Consider the following 21,712-nt stretch of genomic DNA (forward strand, 5'->3'; position numbering starts at 1 on the left):
CTGACTCATCACTCATCCTCTATAATTTCCTGCAGGGACACCAATCTGATTGCACTTCAGATATGCCAGTTTGGGGGCTTTTATCATCAGTGTTTTTTAGAGCAAATGTGGGCATCGTCCCCCTTATCTTCCTTCTTCCAGGAGGCCCGTCAGCTGACTATATGGCCCCTAAAAGTCTATAGTATCAGGAGTGTTTGAATTTCTAGAAAGCTTCATTTATTTGATGTTGTCATCCCTAAAGAACACCCCAATTTAACAGAATGGACAGCTAAGAATAAGATCTTACTAAACCTTCTGCCATTGTATTGAAGACTTCATTGAAGATACAATAATTTTCACAAATATGCTAGCTACTGTACTTTTTCTTTCTTTCTTCTTTCTTTCTTTCTCCTTTTCTTTCTTCTTTCTTTCTTCCTTTATTTTTCCTTCTTTTCCATTTTATTTTTCTTTCTATTCTTTCCCTAACATTGCTTTTATTTATTTGGAAATGTATTATGATCAACTATGTTAACTATGTGATGCATTTTCTTTAAGTAAAATAAATTAAAAGAAAAAAATGATATGTTTCTAAATAAAAACTGTAGAAATGTCTTTGGATATTAGATCTGATTAACTATAAAACAAAATTAACAAAAAATAATAATACAAAAATACTAGGTGTTTGTCCACTGAGATAATACTAAAGTTAGAATGCACTGCATGCAACCAATCTGGATTTGTCTGATTCCCCAATATCCATTTATGCTTATCTGTGCCCCACCAAGAATGATGATCCTGGAGCACAGAATCCGTCCTTGGTACTGCTGAAATCTCTAAAACTAATTCAATAGAAGATGCCTGGGCAGGGATTTTGTCTGGTATGCCTGAGGCCCACACTCTCATCCTGACATTTTCAAGGAAGCATTTAACTGTCAAGTCAGTATCACTGAGCCAAGTATCACCTAGAGTGTCTTTCATACAATGAAATAGAGAAATAGAACTGCATAATGCTAAAACCTATGCATAACAAAATAACTATAGTAAAATTGGGTTAGGGAAATAACACAGCAAGTAGGGCATTTGTCTTGCACACAGCCAACCTGCTTTTGATCCCCAGCATGCCCTGATACTACCAGAAATGACTCCTGAGCACAAAGTCAAGAGTAACCCCTGAGTAACACCATCTGTGACCCCAAAAAAATACAACAAAAAAAAAACTACATTAGAAAATTCTACTAATTGACAGAAGTTATTTTCAATTCACAGATCTGACAATGAGTTAATATCATACCCATGAAGAAATACTACTAGACAACAAAAAGACAAAACTTTGAGGGTAAGCCAGATAGCAGAAAGGACTGGAGTACTTATATACATGAGAACCAATGCTATCTAATAGAACCATGCTATCTAATAGATGCCATCTAATCACCCAGTAGTTTTTGCACTGGTGACCTCTGAGCCCTGCTAAAGTGGATCTGATGTTATACAAGTCAAGGAGACCTTTCAATAATTTTAACTAGATGGACTAATAGATGTTGAACTTTACCTCACACCATATACAAATATTAGCAATATTAGCCCCAAACAGAACATAATCACAATTTAGAATATAAAACTACCAAATGTATGCTATTATTAAAGAATCATCTAAGGTCTATCAGAAAACAAAACAAATAATATATAATAAAAATTTATAAACTAAACATCGACTAAATAAACCATTCAACTTGAAAGAAAGTATCATAATATATTTAAACATGGAATGTACAAGACCTTGGTCACATACTATTAGAGAAAATATAATGCAAATATAATGCAATGGAGTAATCTAAATTACTGGAATATTTAATTGCTTTAACACGTACACTAGACTATGTATATTTGCTGAGGAATGAAACATTTTAGCTTAGAGTCTGAATTCAATTGTTCTTTCCCATGAAAATAAGTACTATGTTTATTTATACATATAATGCATATATCACAAACCAACAAAATCCAGAAAACATTTCATGTAAATTCATTCATGTAAATTCTCTGTTCACCTATAATAGATCATACTACATCATGCATCAAGCTTTACTTTATTTTACTTCTAAAAACAAGTTACTAAGAAATTCTGTATAATTGATCACCAAAAAATGAACAATGTTTGGGGATGCCTTTCTTTATAGGGTCACGGGTCTAGGTTAGTTTACTGACTTAATAAATTAACCTAATATAAATAAAGTAGGAAACACCATGTCCGATGGTTTTAGATTAAGATAAAGACCATACTTATCAGAGAAGCAACATAATTAAAAGGCAGTATTTTTATTATAATATTATAATGTTTTGTCATCTAAAGTTCATCTTTTACAATATGATCTCAATATTACCTTGAAAACATTCACAAAGAACAGAGAAATGCAGAAAATCTGATTTGTACATTTCTCTAAATTGATCTCCCAGAGATGGAAGTGATGAAAATGTTCTTTCTTCCATAGAAAACAATACAAAGCTCTAAAAGTAAAGATATGTGCCTTTCCCAAAGAGTATCATGTCGGGGATCAAATCAACCAAACTCTTTCAATGTTTCTCAAGCATTGCAAGCACCATAGTATAGACATTCTTTTCCATTACAATAGAAGACATCACATTGCACCCAATGGTGCAAGAAAGAAAGTAGGTCACCTTTCCATTTTCAACTTTGTTTTATAACCTACACTGATTGTCATGGTTATCTGATTGAACAATTCCCAACTTCAAATAAGGTTTGGTTTATTTTTACCTCAAAAACTTCTTCATCCAAAATCCTGGTGCCAAAAACTGTGATTCCATTGGTGTCAACAATTGCTCTCTCACTTCGGTCGAGTGCTTTTGTGGTCTTCTTCTTACAATCAACAATCATCGTTACCGTTTTCTTTTCCACACTGATTGCTACTCTGTGCCACCTAAGTGAATCAAATAATTTTTGTAACTTCAGAAGAAGATATTGTAGTTAAAGTATTATTCACACTGATAGGCAATGTATATGGAGTCCATATGTCAAGTAAATGTAAACAAGTGCAGATTTATCTAACAATAAATCTCCATTTAGGCAAAACTGTGCTATGTTCAGAAAGCACACAAGCCATTAAGATGACAACAAATTTGGCTGTGTATGCTGGAAAGGAATTGCCTGTCCTTTGCTTCATTTTGTGTGGTAACAATAGCTTGATCTCACCAGGCCCTGATGTGGGTATCTAATAGAGATTTAGAGTAAGATATTAGGTAAGCAATAGTTTCTGTATATGCAAATGCTTTCTTCCAAAGTGGAATTCCACTTTTAAAAAACTCTTCCTAGAGATCCCCTGAGACTGACTATAATAGGATGAGCCTACTACTTGAATGATTCCTCCATCTGGAGCCAATAAACTTTCTAATTGTAAAATACAATGTACTTCTCTGTCTTTATTCACATTTATTTCAAGGGCCTTTGTTTTCTTTTTCCACTTTAATTTCAAGACAGTTATAGATCACCACTATGACTAGGATCCAAGAGTGAGATACAATATCTCTCCTTTTTCTAGGGTTGGCAGGAAGTGTATGCACTTAAAAAAAAAAAGAAAGCTTAGTCAAACCACATGTGGAGTGAAATTCGCAGTTCACTCTGAAGCTACTGCTGCTCCTAATTCAAGACAGCGATGACAGGCCTCAGGGAGACACATGGCCAATCTTGTGGAAACATACAAACCTAATCATATTGTAAAATAGTGGGGTTTATAAACAGAATCGGGTGCTAACATAAACCACTGAAGTGCAGAGCACATGGATTTTGGAAACCTCTCTGATAGATATACTTTTTTAAATAATAAAGTACTAAATTAATATTTCAGAAATGTCTAGGACTAGATCCAAAATATGAAGGAACCAAAAGTTTCAAGAACCCTTCTAAAATGTCTATTTCATGTGCCTTGGCATGCCACTTATGAGGACCAAGTGCATTTCCATTTACCCTAATTTAGTCTTTGGTCTTTCAAGAGCAGATTCAAATAACATTAGCATATGCTTGGTTTGAACTGAGGGAAGATTTATATATGGAGCTATATAATTTTGTGAGGGTTAAATTGACACATATGTCTGCTAAGAGGCCTGTGTCATAACTTAAAACATTCTCACTTTTATTGTAACTATGTCTTTTTCAGTAACAGCAAATAAAACACATTTCAGGGTCCTGTGTTTTAGCACTCCAATCCTCCTCCTCCTCCTTTTTCCCCTCCTCTCTTCCTCCTCTTCTTCTTCCTCATCTCCTCCTTCTCCTCCTCCTCTTTCTCCCACAGTAGTCAAGATAGAATTTTCTTCTCAAGGCTAAATCTTAATGTTCCTAGCCAGGATTCACACAGTCCACAAACCTCATTTAATACAAAGTTGTTCTGAGAAAAAGACCCACAGAACCTGAGCCATGGCAATGAACTTGTGATATTTGGAATCATGTCTGTAAAAAATTTGGACACCAGATGGTGGATTGTTAGGCACATTCATCCCAAACCAAAAGTTAAAAAAAAAATCACGCAAAATTGAGCAGGGCAGGGTGTGGGTGTTGGGGGGAAGTATGCTGTGTGTGAATCTAATTTTGGTCTCCAGAATACAGAGCATTCAGTATGTTAAGCTCTCTCTAGACCCCATGAGTCTTTTATTCAAAATATATGCAGAATCAATCCAATATCCCCCAAATGTGTCCCAAGTTTCTATCTATTTTTCTTTACCTAAACTGCTAACTGATCAATGCTTCCACTTAGCTGCAACCAACTGGTCATTTAAAATTATAAATTAGACTATGTCTCTGCTCTGCTAAAAACCATAGGATTCTCACTATATAAGTGTAATTCCTTCTTCTTCTCCCTTCATGTCCAAACACTGAGCTTTCTGCTTTCAATGTAAATGTCATATTGATCTCCTTTGTGTCTTGTACATACTTTAATCTTCCTGGAATATATTTCCTCCATACCATTATACAGCTCACTTTTTCAGTTTCAACAGACCAATCATCAAAACAACTATATAGAAATATAAATGTCCTTTCTATTTTGGAGAGGGGAGCTGTAGCTCTTCTAGAGGTGCTCAGGGCTTACTCCTTATTATATGTCTGGGTATGACTCCTGGTGGTACTTTAGGAAGGAATAGTATGCAGTATTCAAGACAAAACTAGTATTGGTAATATGCAAAGCAATTTTCTTAACGTTTTGTATTATTTTTATTATTGTTTCAGCACTATATATTTTAATATAATATACTGATGAATAGAATGTAACATGCTTTCACTTAATTTCATTTATTGCCTAAAATATAATCATTTTTCATATTATCAAGAAAAATAATGTAAATTACTGTTGAAACTAGTTTTTCGCTGACACAAAATCTTGTATATTTTTCCCAGGGTCCTGACACAGATACAATGAGTATAAACTATTTTGTCCATCTGCATTAAAATCTTCAATTATTTAATATATTATAAAATGTCCCATTTTGGATAATGCTATTTTTAAATGCATGTATTAGTCAATGACGTATCAAGTAAACTTTGCAAAGTTTTATTACATATTAATGTTTCCAAAGAGAAAAACAATAGTCACAATACAGATATCAGAATCTAGTACACTTTCCATAAGTGTATTATGGCTACTGGAGATTTCCAGCCCCATCTTGGCATTTCACAATGATAGCACCTACCTCTGGCTCTAGCCAAATATATGGCACTAAAAACCTCTGTATCTCAGTTTCTTGCCTGTAAAATGGGATTTATTCAAAAGTGTTTGTAAACTTAAATAAATCAACTATGATACCATAGGTTTCTTTTGGATGTGAATACTAATACGATTTATAGTAGATAAGTCACAGAGCATTTAACTCTGCTCAAGGACGCTACAGTGTCTTCCTATTTCAAAGGCAAAAGTGCTTTCTCATCTAGCTTTACACTGCTTCTCTATTTTTACTCCCCCTGCCCCATTCTACTCTGACTCCACTGGCACCTGTGATAATGCTTACACCAAGCACATATTTGGAACAGTGGATACATTTTTGTTTCCTTTTTTCAAGTAATAGTATGTATTATCTGTGTCAACACAGCCTCTACTCCACTTCCTTCATATGTAGCTTTATCAGTGAAATTCTCCCCATTTTTGTTCCATAAAACTCTATTCCCCCACAAGTTTCCACCTCACCAATGTTCTATTTCTCTCTCATGCATCATTGGGTGATATGATTGACTAGCAATTTGACTCTTTATTACTTATTTGCTTTTCTACACAGACTTTCTATAAACTATTAAAGATAAAGATTTTTTACATTGTTCATTTCTATAGTGCCAGCCCTTACAAATTGCAGCATCACAGTTTATAAATTTCTGTAGGATGATTAGATAAAATAATTTCTTTAAACACAGTCGACTGAATAATTACATTAACTTACTTCCCATCTGCAAGATTATCGGATCTGAAGAGTGGATAATCTTCTGGTGCTGGTTTTCCAGTGTGGTCTTCATACAAGAAAACAGGAGATCTCCCAACCTCAACACCAATTTGTTGAATACCATGCTCATTATATATAGATAAAAGAAAAGACTGAATTCCTTTCTTGGGTTTTACTGTAAATAATATTGAAAAATCTTCTGGAAAAGTTCTTCCTGAAAAGATAAAGCCCATAAAATTCCAAATTTCCAAGTGACTCTAGGTACCATATTTTTAAAAACTTATTGTATGATCTCAGTTAAGACACTTAAATTCAATTAAATAACAATGTAGATTTAAAAGCAAATAAAATCCTTTTTTGTTTGTAAGCATGATGACTGGATGTTCTCGTGTTTATATGATATGTGCCTCCCTTGTACCTAATATGATGTTAACACATTACCCTTCTGAAATGAACTTTAAAAGAATAAGATCTCTAATAAGCTTTCTTTGAAATAATGATCCAAGCTATACACAAACTTAAAAGTGCAGTTACTTGACTAGGATATAGGCCAGTAACCAGGGGTACATACATGTATGGGTATAGGTAATGTGTTTAGTCATGGGCATTGTATGATCCCCTCCCTGAGCACTGTGTAGACAGTAATTCTGCTAGGTAAGCACCATTATATTATTACTAGAGCATTTAGCTATCTGGCAGAACAGGCCAAGGTTTGCACAGCATCACATTCCCTCACCAAAAATTAAGGGAAACTATATGGCAAAATAATATCTGAAATAGATAGGGTAAGTGCCTTGCATAAGGCCAAAAGTCCACAGAGAAAGCCAAAAGTAATTCCTGAGAATAAAGCCAGGAATAATCCCTGAGCACCATCAGGTGTGGCACCCAAACCCAAAGTCTTTAATTTAATTAATTCAAAATAAATAGAATACAAACATATACTACTGCTTAGTTTATTCTTGACAAAAAGGGAAGGATGTCACGAAGGAGGGCTCTCCCTAGCAATAGATGAGGGTCCAAGGCAAGTGAAACTTAGCCTTGTTGTATGGAATGTACAATGACTCCCAGCAATGTACTACTTTCTCTGTCAGTTTAGGAGGTATGGAGGGCAATACAATCCTTCTAGTCACCTGGACTACTAGAATGGTGCTGATAAAGATATTTCCTTGTATTTAAATGTGCATATAAGGCATGAACTATAGCCCTTTGAACTAGCTTCCCACTTCTATCCCTATTTTTATTTATTTTATAAAGAATAATCACATAATCACTGTATTGGTGAACATGTATTATTAGTCATTTTTATTATTTTTCTATTTTGACAGAAATTTTTATAAAAATTTGATATAGATCTTATATATAGATCTTATATATGTAAATTTGATACAAATCTTATAATTAGGTGTTCTTTAATATATATTAATATATATACATATATATAACTAAAACCCAACAACAAGCATGCTTGTAATCATGGTGATTAAATAAAAATATTTATAAAAATATATAAAAATATAAAAAATATTTATAAAAAATAAGCTTGTGAGGGATGATACGCATGGTCTACACAGGTATTCTTTCATATATTGAAATATATAAAATTATTCATTTTAGTCACATATTATGATAAAATAAACTTTGATATATTAATTCTGTTAACAGGCAAAAAAGAATCCAAAAGTTATATGTAGTACTTTTCTGGCATGAATAAAAAAAGAAAAATGACTGTCACATTAAAAAGTAGCAAGCCTGACCCTGAGATTTTAAAGTAAAGTATAAAAAAATATAGACCAGTTCTTTGGGATTTTGAAAGTCCATCTATAAACCTAATTTTCTCTTTTGAAAAGGTCATACCTTTCCCATCGTGGCAGAGATAAATAGAAAAAAATTACATTTTGTTACTTAATTTTTAATTTGATTTTTAAAATATTCTGTAGAATCAATTTTTTTCAGTAGTAAATTTGTTCATTGCAAATTTTGCAATTTATTACATTTGTTTTTGAGAAACTATTATAAAAGAAAACAGTTTTTTGTTGCTGTTGTTTTGTTCTTTTTGTTTTGGAACCACACCTGGCAATGCTCAGGACTTACTCCTGGCCTGCATTTAGGAAGTTAATTCTACTTCAAGCCATGTGCAAATACCCTATCTGATGTACTATAACTTGGATTCCAAAACATTTTTAGAAGACTCAGTAAATGACCATAATAAGTGTTTTCAAACTGTGTTCCTACTAAAAAGTTACAATCATGTTTAGTAATAACTCACAATGTCCTATTTTATGACTTGCCTCATATAAACCAATTTCTTGGAAAAATTAGGGACAAAAAACATTTTGTTGTTTTGAGGCTACACCCGCCATCCTACCTATGTGCTCAGGGTGGCATTCAGGGAATCTTGTAATTGGGGATTGAACTTGGTTCTTCTGAATGCAAAATGTCCTCTTATTCTCTTGAGCTATTTTTCAAACTTGGAACAATTTTTTCCAAATATTTGAAGTATTAAAAATATAAAGTAAATAAGTAATATGTTTGGCTAAAATGACCTAAGAGTAGAAAAAAAGACACCTGGTGATAAATATATATTGAACATGCCCATAGTGGAACAATAATTTAAAGGGTTAGGCATTTGTCATGCACATAGTCAGCCTTGGTTAGATTCTCACGATCCTATATGGTCCCTCCATTACTGACAAGATTAATTCCTGAGTGCAAAGTCAGGAATAAGTCCTGAGCATCTCCAGGGATGACACACAAACAAACAAAAAACAGATTGAAGATGCAATATAGATCATGGGTTAAATTATTCATCCTATATAATTTGGACATATCAAAAAATTTCAGTGCTTGATTTCCTCTTCTGTTAAATAAGGTTGAGAAAAATCAAATTGCAAGTAAACTTTTAAAAATATTTAACAAGTAACCTTGAGCAACCAAGTAGGACTGATCTATTTAGAAAATACGCTACTGAAAAATTTTTATTTCACAACTGATCCTCATACTATATTAGACTACATTAGCACTTTAATATAAAAAAATTTTCACTATGTATTTTTCAATATCCTTCTAAAAACTTACAGGTAGAGATTTACAAAATCTATAGTTTTATCTTTCAACAAATTACGAAGTAATATGTTACATCGTTATAGAGAATTTAAATATAATTCACAATAATTCATTTCATAAAATCTAAAGTATTTCACTAAAAATAACTTTACATAAATTTTAGAAAAGCATTCATTATGTTTAAATCCATGCCCATTATCCAACGATTAGAATAAAATAGGGTTAAGCCTTATGAATAAATTCAATGCACATATGAAAAAATAAAAAAAAATTACCAGATGTTTATCATCTTGAAATTAAATGAATTATTAAATATTCAAATAAAAGCCCTTAAAGTTATCTCTATAAACATAATAATGATCAAATCATTGTCTTCACATCTAAAGTGAGATATAGAAAGGAATTATATTTCTGCCCAATAGTGGTGTATTAAGTAGAACAATAAATATAAATAACCCGGGGCCGGAGAGATAGCATGGAGGTAAGGCGTTTGCCTTTCATGCAGAAGGTCATCGGTTCGAATCCCGGCGTCCCATATGGTCCCCCGTGCCTGCCAGGAGCAATTTCTGAGCATGGAGCCAGGAATAACCCCTGAGCACGGCCGGGTGTGACCCAAAAACCACAAAAAAAAAAAAAAAAAATAACCGTAGTTAGCAGAATAGTGAAAGCAGCATCATAGTAATAAAATAAGCTTACCTGAAAATAACTGTTTTGTTGGGGCACTGATTTGTGCTAGTTTTGAAACTCTATAAGCAGTATCAGAACCTTTTGAATTCTTTCTGTTTGAGCAAAAGCCTGTTGTTTTTGATATCCCCTCCGGAGACTTGTGGAAATCTAAAGCTTTTAGTACATCAATGGTAGCAGCTGTAAAGTAAATTGATAAGAAAAATTTAATTGAACTAAAAATGCAATATAATAATTAGTTTTTAAACAATTTCACTTTTTACATCTATTTACCACTTGATACATTTCAATAATATTTGAGTGGAGAACTGAAGAACAGGACAGGAAGTAAAATATAAATGATAATATCCCAAAATAAATCAATATTAAAATAATAATATGATACCATCTTATGCCTTTGATAATGCCACATATTCAAATGTCTAAAAGCAGACACAATTGAGGTGATTATGATTTGAAAGGTACCTTCCTCTATTGTTAGTTGGAACTGTTGTTTAATTCAGACTTTATAAAAAATTAATATTTATTCAAAAAAGAAGAATAGAACTACAGCATGAGCCAATGATATTACTTCTTGTATTTATCCTCAAAATACAAAAATATTTATTTGAAAGACTACATGCATGCTTATGTTCATTGCCACAAATAGTAATATAGTAAGATATGGAAACAATCCAATTACTCAGCTACAGATGAATGAAGGGTTCGTGCTGTGGAATATATGAGAAATGGAATATAATGCAGCTCTAAGAAAGAACAATATCTTGCAATGTGCAACAACATGGCTGGAACAAAAGAACATGATCCTAAGTAAAGACAGTCAGAAGGAAAGAGATGCAGAATGATCTCAGCAATATAAAAACAAAGGTACAAATCAACATAGTGATCCACAAAATTGGGAGGTACACATTATATATAAATGTATATTTATGTATACATGTATGTATACATATTTGTGTATGCATATATGATCATGTATATATTTGTATATGAGTATGTACATATTTTATATGAAATTAAATTTATATAATTTTATAAACATTCCACTGCATTTCAATTACATTTTGTTAGGGATCCTTGGGAGAGAAAATGAACACACAGGTTATACGTGCAGTGTTAGAATTATGTGTATGAGAAACCATTATTAACAACTTTGTAAACTACAATATGTCGAACTACATTATACACTCAAACAATAAAAAACATCAAATTCGGGAACCAGAGCAATAGCACAGCAGATAAAGTGTTTGCTATGCACAAAGCCAATCAGGAACTGCCAGGAGTAAATCCTGAGAATAGAGCCAGGAGTAACCCCTGAGAGCCACCAGGTGTGGTCCCAAAACCAAAAAACATGCAAACAAAAACCTTCAAATTTAGAATTAAATGAGGCTTTTTATATATAGCTAAGGTATATATGTAATTATAGTGTATAATTATATTTTACGTTAGTATTAAGCATATGCATATTTGTATATTTATGTATATATGTATATTTATGAATATGTATTTATGTATATTTGTGTATATGTGTGTAATTTATGTGATTCATATTTATGTATATTTATGTATACATAGATGTATACATATTTGTATATGCATATATGATCATGTATATATCTGTATATGAGTATGTACATATTTTATCTGAAATTAAATTTATATAATTTTATAAACATTCCACTGCACTTAAATTACATTTTGTTAGTTCATTAATTATTCCAAGCAATGGCATTATTTGAAGTGAACATCTGTCCATACTATATTACTTACAAAAGATTTATTATTCAAGCATTGAAACCTATATGCGGAATTTTGAAGGTCAACATTTACAATGCAATCCATGAATGACTATCATAAATGCACAATTAGTAAATTATATACATGAAAATAAACTAAATGATATTTCATAAATTACATAAATATATAATGCCCTTGAGGTCAAGTGAGGTGCTTGATTTGCATGAAGTTTATCTGGATTCAGACCCAGTATCCCACATTGGCCCTCCAAAAACCAGGAGTAATTGTGAGGAGTAAGCCCTGAGCACAGCTGTTTATGGAACCAAAACAAATGTATGTATGCATACATATATAGAGAGAAGTACTTGTCACATCCTTATCTGGGATGTTTTACTGTATATACACAAAGCAAATATAAACAGTTACATATTTAATTTGTGTATTTATGTATGAATACCTATATTCATATATATTTTACTAAAATTGTACTTTATATATATATTTTTTTTTTGGTTTTTGGGCCACACCCGGTAACGCTCAGGGGTTACTCCTGGCTATGCGCTCAGAAGTCGCTCCTGGCTTGGGGGACCATATGGGACGCCGGGAGATCGAACCGCGGTCCGTCCAAGGCTAGCGCAGGGAAGGCAGGCACCTTACCTTTAGCGCCACCGCCCGGCCCCCTGTACTTTATATTTAAGAGAAGAAATTCATAGACATCACATCATTTTTTAAATGTTTCAGAGTTCCCAAGTATGAATGAGTGATTCCTTTATACTTCCTTTTATGCAGCCATACAGTTTCCAACACAAAAGTATTTGTTCAGTTTTTCACATACAAGTATTCTTGTTCCTTATTATAGCAACAAAGTGGTCACTGTAAAATCAACATGGAATGCTAAACTTTTCCATGGTACATGTGATCCTTTTGGTTAAATATGATGGTTTAATTAGCTTTATAATATAATTCAAACTGAAATATGTGTATTGGGATATAGTTTAAATATATTGCAAACAACATCTTTATAAATGAACATGCATGCAATATAATTGTTTTAAAGCTGAGATTAGATGTACATAACAAAATTTTGTCTTTTTTTTGATAAGACAATTTTATATATTTTATTTACATATTTACATTTGATTACATACATGATTGTGTTTGGGTTTCAGTCATGTAAAGAACACCACCCATCACCAGTGCAACATTCCCATAACCAATGTCCCAAATCTCCCTCCTCCCCACCTGACCCACGCCTGTACTCTAGACAGGCTTTCTATTTCCCTCATACATTCTCATTATTAGGACAGTTCAAAACATAGTTATTTCTCTAGCTAAACTCATCACTCTTTGTGGTGAGCTTCCTGAGGTGAGCTGTAACTTCCAGCTCTTTTCTCTTTTGTGTCTGAAAATTATTATTGCAAGAATGCCTTTCATTTTTCTTAAAATCCATAGATGAGTGAGACCATTCTGCATTTCTCTCTCTCTCTCTCTCTGACTGATTTCACTCAGCATAATAGATTCCGTGTACATCCATGTATAGGAAAATTTCATGACTTCATCTCTCTTGACAGCTGCATAATATTCCATTGTGTATCTGTACCCACAGTTTCTTTAGCCATTCGTCTGTTGAAGGGCATCTTGGTTGTTTCCAGAGTCTTGCTATGGTAAATAGTGCTGCAATGAATATAGGTGTAAGGAAGGGGTTTTTGTATTGTATTTTTGTGTTCCTAGGGTATATTCCTAGGAGTGGTATAGCTGGATTGTATGGGAGCTCGATTTCCAGTCTATATGATCCAAATTTTGTCATTTTAACCATTCATATACTTTAAAGTATACAATTTGGTAGCAAAATTATACTTGGAATTTTGTACAACAGTATACAACTGTATACAACCATTTGTATATTTTGAAGTATAAATTTAAATTATACAGTTTGGTAACAAAATTATACTTGAAATTTTGTGCAAAAATCACTTTATCCAAAAATTTTAAATATATTTAAACAGAAAACATTATTGACAATGATGCCTCACTCACTACCTTTGCCAAAATCCATGAACTACTAAATTCTATATGAATGTTTTCCTATAAACTAAACAATGTTATAGTCCTCAACCTTTAAAACATAAAGGTCTAGAGAGAAAGAGTAGCAGGAAGAGCATTTGCCTTTCATATGGCCAAACCAAACTGGATCTCTGGAAAACCATATATTATATCCAGCCTGAGAGGATTCATCCATTGGCAGTCAGGGTAAGCATTGAACATAGTTGGCTATGGCCCAAAAACAAATAAAGAAAAATCAAAAAACATGTGACTAAGCAATCTTACTTAATCCTAAGTAGATATGTATTCCAGAAACTGAAAATCAGGAGTTAAATAAATAACTGTATGACAACACTCACAGGAAAGTTTTTATAAAGTTTAATCATGAAATAACCTAAGTTTTCATCAGGACAAAGCATATTTTGAAATTGGGTTGGGGCTAAAGAATTAGTTTAGGGGCTAAAGATAAAGTTCTTGCCTTTCACACATCCAAATCAGGTTTTATATCATCTACCAAGTACTATCCCTTGAACCCTGCCTAGACTGCTATTGTTTTCAGAGCCAGGTCCCAAAATAAAATATATATTTAATTGACTAAAAATAGCAAAATATTAATCATATAACCTAAAGACTTTAGAGTATACTTTTTATCTTTTAAAATTTAAAATATGTAGTGTGGCCAGAGTGATAGCATAGTGGTAAGGCGTTTGCCTTGCACGAGGCCAACACAGGATAGACCCCGGTTCAAATTCCGGAATCCCATATGGTCCCTGAGCCTGCCTGGAGCAACTTCTGAGCACAGAGCAAGGAGTAACTCCTGAGTGCTGCCAGGTGTGACCCAAAAAACAAACAAAAAATTTAAAATATATAGAATAATCAGATGTTGTTAAATGAATCACCAAGCATATGTCTGAAACATATACCTTACCTCATAGGTATTGTAATCTATAAAGCATTATATATTACTAATAAGTACATAAGAGGAAGCTTCTATATTTATTTTTATACTATTTATGTATGCAAGAACACAGCACTTTTCCATTTAGAAATAGAAATTATTTAAGTCTGTATACAAAAGTCAATATTATTGATTTAGAAATTGTTGGTTCCATAATACATAATAAAAATTCTAATTATTGTTTCAGTTTCTAAGTGGTCTTAATGAAGATTAGACTGATTAGCAATATCATTGTGACAAATGAAAAGTCATTTATCTTATACCACAAAGACAAAGTGTCCTTTAACAGACTTGCTCTAGAAAATTATAACTCAACATTAAAAAAAAAACTATTACACAAAATGTGGATAGATTATTAAATGGATGCTTGTTCAATGTGCCTCGTTTATTTCCTTACAAAATTAAATATAGAAATACTGACAAACACAAAATTAGAGCTTTATATATTGACATTTACAGTACAATAAATATACTTTAATGATAATGATTATGTCTGATTTCATAAAACTACTGAATGAAAAACACACTATTTAGTAAAAGTTTATATTGTTCTAATGTATTAAAAATTCAAATATTTTTCTTTATGGAAATCATATTTTTGAAGGAATCATTACCATTTTCAATAAAGATACTTATTTTATTGTTTGTTTGTAGGCTACACCCTGCAGGACTCAGGGATAACTCTTGTATCTGAGCTCAGGAATCGCTCCTGGTAGTTTTCTGGAAATATGCCTAGTGCTAAGGTACGTCCAGGGACTGCTAAATTCAAGGCAATGGCCTTAATCTCTATATAGTCATGCACACTCCTCTACCCCTGAAATGAAACTCTTTAGTCCAGTTGTGGGATATTTATGGAATAATAATGGCATTCAGAGACATTTTTGGCATTTTTTTTTGTTTGTTTTTTAGGTCACACCCAGCAGGCTCAGGGGTTACTCCTGGCTCTATGCTCAGAAATTGCTCCTGGCAGGCTTAGGGGACCATATGGGATGTCACCGTCCTTCTACATGCAAGGCAAACATCCTATCTCCATGTTATCTCTCCAGCCCCCATCTTTGGCATTTTTATCTATTAAGACATACTTAGAGAATTCTATAAAGTGCCATATTTGACCACTGATCAAATCAAGGTTGGTTGTTATGTGAGATAAGCACCTTCCTATACTATTTCAAGTCCCAATGTCAAAACAATTAATGTGTGACAGTCATCTATCATATAGACAGACTCTCAAACTTTTCAAGATGTTTTGTTCAAGATAAATGAAAAAATAAAAGTCCAGAAAAGTTGGGAAGGTTGCACTGGTGAATGGAAGTGTTCTTTTTTTATAACTGATACCCAACTACAAACATTATTTGTAATTATGGTACTTAAATAAAGATACTATTTATTAAAAGTCCAGAAAAGAGACAATGGATACATATGGGCATGTATCAAGTTTGAATGTTTCCAATTTCATCACCCTCATTGCTACACATCATAAATGAAATAAAGATATTTAACAGTTATAAACATACTAAAATTATCTTGAGCCACTTGAGTCATAATGTATATATTTTCTTTACATTAACAGACTATAAATTATCCAAAAAGAAACTGGTTCTAAATACAACATTATATCTGCTTCTTTTACCTTATTTCCTTGCTTTGTAGCTATCAATAAGAATACATATATATTATATATATTATATAGTAATATATATACATATATAGGGTAAAAACTCAGGGTTAAAATAAACACAGTCATGAATTCTGTAATTCTTCTTAGTATGAAGAAATGGTGTGGCCCCATGAACAGGTCAGCACTTTCACATGAGAAATTAAATAAGAGGAACCACAACTTTCTTTCCAAACTAAATCATTTAACAGCAGGATCAACTCAAACCAGGACAAATTTCTCCACATTTTTTCCTTCCTTCTTTGAAACTGTGATAAAAAAAAAGGTAAGGTTCTATTTAAAGTGTTACAAAATTCTTTAAATAGACACAATATGAAATAATAATTACTCTTCAAAGAGCAACTTCAAAGAGGGGCATATAATTAAGATTCCAACTTAAAAGGTATATCGTATTATAAAAAATATATAACTCACCCAGTACTAAAGTCTTAAAGTATTGTTTTCCATTCAAGTAAAGTAAATAATAAATTAACCACTTGGAGATCCTGCCTGTTATTCTCCTCAACATTTTATTTTATAGATAATATGGTCCTTTTATACATCTGCACAGACACACCTACAGAAATAAGACTTTATATTTTATTAATTCAGTGGCAACGATTTAATGATTAAAGGCAGTCATTTATACTGGCTTAACTCAATAATGCTTTAAAGTGAAAATCCCATATTCAAATTAATTGTTAAATACCTATCAGTATTTTAATTGCTTCTAAATTGCCAAGCTCAGAGGTGTAGATAATAAGGAACATTTTAGATAAGTCCAACTAAGGACAATATTTTATTCAAGAATATTTCTCTGCATTTTATTACCTACCTATACTATTGGATAGAGAATAAGATCTTGGTGTGCATTTTCATAATAGCCATTTAACTATTTTAATGTGTGTTCTCATCAATGTGCATACCTTTGAGTGTGCTTCCAACAGTCTATGCCTCAAAGTACTTAGCTGCTTAATTTCCTTTAGAGAACTATACTAACTTCCAGACAATACCCATATACCATACTTTAAAAAGGTTGATACTCTCTGGAGCTGGAGAGAAAGCATGGAGATAAGGCATTTGCCTTGCATGCAGAAGGTTGGTGGTTCAAATTTCAGCATCCCATATGGTTCCCTGAGCCTGCCAGGAGTAATTTCTTAGCAGAGAGCCACGAGTAACACCTGAGCGTTGCTGGGTGTCACCCAAAAACCAAAAAATAAATAAAATAAAATAAATGGTTGATACTCTGGAATTCCCAAGTATTTTCTCATATTCACCCCTATTGCGTCTTCACCCTTTTACTCTCATGACTTCCTAACTCCTTCCTCACACAATGTTTTAGTCATACTGAATCTAATCCTCTAACTTTCTACTTCTGTATGAAATACTCAACTCTACCACATCTGAGGAAAAGTAGTATATAATAACCATGAGATCACTTTTAGAAAATCTCTATCTTTAAAAAGTTAAGTTAAATAAGCTCAACTCTATGATAGCACTTTTCAAAATTTTAATTTTTCATCTAATTTTAAGTTTTCCTCAAGCTGGAATGTTTAAATACACACAAATATAGACACACACATATCTGCAACACAACATAAATGCAGACTATAATAAGATACTATATGATGATTAAAAACATATAAAATAGAGAGACACTACATGTTGTTAATTCTAGCTCTGTCCACATATGTTCCCCTGAACACAATCGGGAGATACTCCTGAGCATAAAGACAGGAGTACATATACCTTGGGCTCTCCCATGTATGGGGCCATATATAAAGACAGATATAGATGAGATATAGATGAAGAAATAGGTAGAGATAGAAAAAGATGATATACAGGCAAAATTTTGTCTAAAGTCCTAAGGTTTATTCTTTTATATCATTTTTATTGAGACTAATGTGAATTACAAGATTTTCACAGTAATATTCAAGGTGCATAGTGACAGTAAATTAGGGCAATTCCCATCACCAGTTTTGACCTTTCTCCACCTCTGTTCCCAGCATGTAGTCCATACTACAGTCTAGCTCCCTAGACTGTTAGTGTAACAGGTAGCTTTTGTATACAGTTTGTTGTACTTTGGGTCTCTTGAGTCTATTGTTGTTGACTTTGGGTAGAGTATTTAGGTAGGTCCGATCATTTTTTATTTCCACTCAATGCTCATGAGACTGCTTTGTCCTTGGTACCATCTTCTTTTATTTTTTTTTTCAATTTTTAGGATGACATAGACTGTTGAATGCTACTAAGTTCAGTTCTAGAGGGCCCTCCATCTCTAGAATACATCCTGATCTCTTACTGTTGCCAACTATATCTCAGACTCAATAAGACCACAGTGTGGGCCAAAATGTGCCCTGGATCTCATTACCCCCCAAGACTATCTCTAAAGAATTAATGGGGACATTTATATTTTTGTAAGTTTAATTCCTTAATACTTATACCTCTTATTGTGTTTATTTCCAAATGTAAAGGTAGCCTTCTTTATCTTTTTTTTTTCTTTTGCTTGTTTTGGTTCTGCTTAGTAAAAAATTCTAGTAGAAAAGTCTTACTTGGGATGAAAGCTCAGGTCAAAACCAGGGTACAGAGAGTGTACAGGTTGTCATTTTTACCCCCAAATGCACCGCCAATATAATATGGCATGGCTCCTTTTTGCATAGGCACATAGGCACACTGAAATGGGGAAATCTTATGCATAGAAATTAAGTTCTTATCTACTAGGGATAAGAACCCAAAATTTTACAATACAGGGGCTCCTTCAACTCTGAACATTTATCATGGGGATTTGACTTAGTCCTCATTTGATCAGACATTGACTGTACAACCCCGAATCCCAGATCCCAACCTTAGAATTGGCACAGTTCCCTGCAGAAGCAAACTCATCCTGGGGAAGTCCTTAATACCTGTCTGGCACCAATTTGCACCAGGATATGACATCCTGATGACGAAGAAAAAGCAACAACTTGATCTAAAGGTAGGTCGCTCTGCCTCATCACTTAAAGATGAGATGAGATCAGAAGACACTCCATCCTTTGATTTGTGCAAAAACCAAGATCACTAATTACAGAAGACTGACTACAATAACCATGACTGAGCAGAACTTCTGGAACCATAAAGAAAGACTCTCTTCTAGACTTTATCATAGGATCTGTGTAAAAACCAAGATCTCTAATTACAGGTTACTGAATTTGACAACCACAACTGAGCAGAAAATTTCTTGGCACCAGAAAGAAAAACCTTGGGGTTCTACAATGAGCATGTCCTGAACCTGTCCTGGTCTCATGACAGTATGCTTCAAAAGTGGAGACATCCTGTATCTCTTAGGCCAAAGAAATTTCCTTTCTTTTCCCCAATACTTACTATGCCTATACAAAAAAAAAAAAAAAAAAACCTTGCCACACCAACCCCCTCCTTTGTTTTCTTTTTTTCTTTTTCTTCTTTTAAATTTATATTTAGAGTTTCTAGATAGAGGCTCCTGTCAACATTCTTTGTTTGTTTGTTTTTTTAAAATACCATAGAACATGAGTCATCTTGTTCTGCCTCATACATCTTTGTCTTCCTTAAATAAAAATACTTTGAGAAATTAATATATATTTTAGTATGCTTGTTCATCTTTTGAATACCCCTGCCCATTTATTTATCAATCTGTCAACAACTACCAGCTTTTTTCTCTTATTACCATGATTGACAAAAGGATCAAAGCTCTAACTTCAATAATAACAATACTTTAACTGCTCTAACAATTTTGATTGTTACATCTCCAAATCCTCCTCTAAATAACTTCTGAGAATATAGAGTAAACGTAATGCCATAGTAATGTAATAGTAATTGTCAGACTAAGTCAAAATCCTACCTATATTATTTAGAACCAATGTAATTACAATACATTACTTAACTGCTCTATGCCTTACTTTAATATATGTAAGTAATATTTAAAAAAAAAACACCATTATTGAGTTTTTATAGGACCTGAGCTATCTGTAGTACTATCTTAGAATGAGAACAGGAAAAACTCTTCCTGTAGGTGAATATTTCTTGGCTGTTTTAGTACACAAGAATGATTTCATACATGAAGATATATACATATGTGCAATACATATATATGTATATATATGGGCTGATTTATATGTATATAAATAGGAGTGATGGTGCAGCGGTAGGGAGTTTGCCTTTTATGCGGCTGACCTAGAACGGATCACGTACTATCCCCTTGTGTCCCATATGGTCCCCCAAGCCAGAAGCAACTTCTGAGTGTATAGCCAGGAGTAAACCCTTGAGGTTTGCCCCCCCCCCCAAAAAAAAGAAAATAAACCATATATGCAAATATATGTAGTACATATAGATTTGGGGAAATTAGTTATATTTAGAGAAATGTGAGGGAAAGAGGGAGAGTGGAAGGGAAGGATGGAGAGAAAAACATAATCAAGAGAGATCACAGGTTAGCTTTATACATTTTAAATAAAATATATATACATATATATTACTGTTATGCAACACAAAACTATATTGCAAATTACAAATAAAATACTTATTGTCATAAAGGTAAGCCCAAAATTATGCATTTTACATATGCCTTGAACTAAAATCACAGAATTGTGTACCTGGGACAAAGCCTAGAAGAGCTCAAGGAAATGAACATAAACACATTGGATGTAATTATGCTGACTGACATGACAACACTATTCATTAATTATCTCTGTGTCTTTTTTGGGGTCTAAGTTTTGGGCGGCACCCAGCTGTGCTTAGGGATTATTCCTGGCTATGTGCTCAAGCATGTCTCCTGGCAGGGCTCAGAGAACCCTATGGATAGCTGGAAATTCAACTCTGGGCAGACAATCACACTACCTACTGTAATACTGCTGGGACCTAATACATTATGGTTACTGAAAATTAAAAAATAAATCTCCACCATGAATCCACTAGAGCAATCCCAAATGAGTCACATATTTTAATTCCTTTCTCTTTCCGTTTTTCTAAATTATATACTTCTTGTCCCATATTCTTTATATTTAGGTTTTGTTTTTACACCATGGTACAATTAAATATTTAAGCCCAACTGTCATTAGAATTTTCTGGAGAGCTTAAAAATGTGTATACTGAGGTTACAGCCTTAATACAAGGATAAGACATCTCTTTTGGATACAACTGAGATATAGTTCAATCACTGG

General features: G+C 33.0%; 1 protein-coding gene and 1 non-coding gene across 2 annotated transcripts in view; one reads left to right on the plus strand and one right to left on the minus strand.

The window, feature by feature from the left end:
* COL11A1 (collagen type XI alpha 1 chain) overlaps positions 1 to 21,712 on the minus strand; it is a 206,166-nt gene that overhangs the window by 166,834 nt on the left and 17,620 nt on the right. Inside the window, exons 2-4 of the mRNA XM_049765836.1 lie at positions 10,168 to 10,335; positions 6,409 to 6,622; positions 2,750 to 2,912 (exon numbers count right to left, since the gene is read on the minus strand). Of these exons, the coding sequence (XP_049621793.1) occupies positions 2,750 to 2,912; positions 6,409 to 6,622; positions 10,168 to 10,335 (545 nt within the window). The remainder of the gene's footprint in view (positions 1 to 2,749; positions 2,913 to 6,408; positions 6,623 to 10,167; positions 10,336 to 21,712) is intronic.
* On the plus strand, positions 6,758 to 6,859 carry LOC125997834 (small nucleolar RNA U13). The gene has a single exon (XR_007491841.1). It is a non-coding gene; the product is annotated as a small nucleolar RNA U13 (small nucleolar RNA).

This window comes from Suncus etruscus, chromosome 19 (assembly GCF_024139225.1).
Source record: "Suncus etruscus isolate mSunEtr1 chromosome 19, mSunEtr1.pri.cur, whole genome shotgun sequence".
Lineage (NCBI taxonomy): Eukaryota > Metazoa > Chordata > Mammalia > Eulipotyphla > Soricidae > Suncus > Suncus etruscus.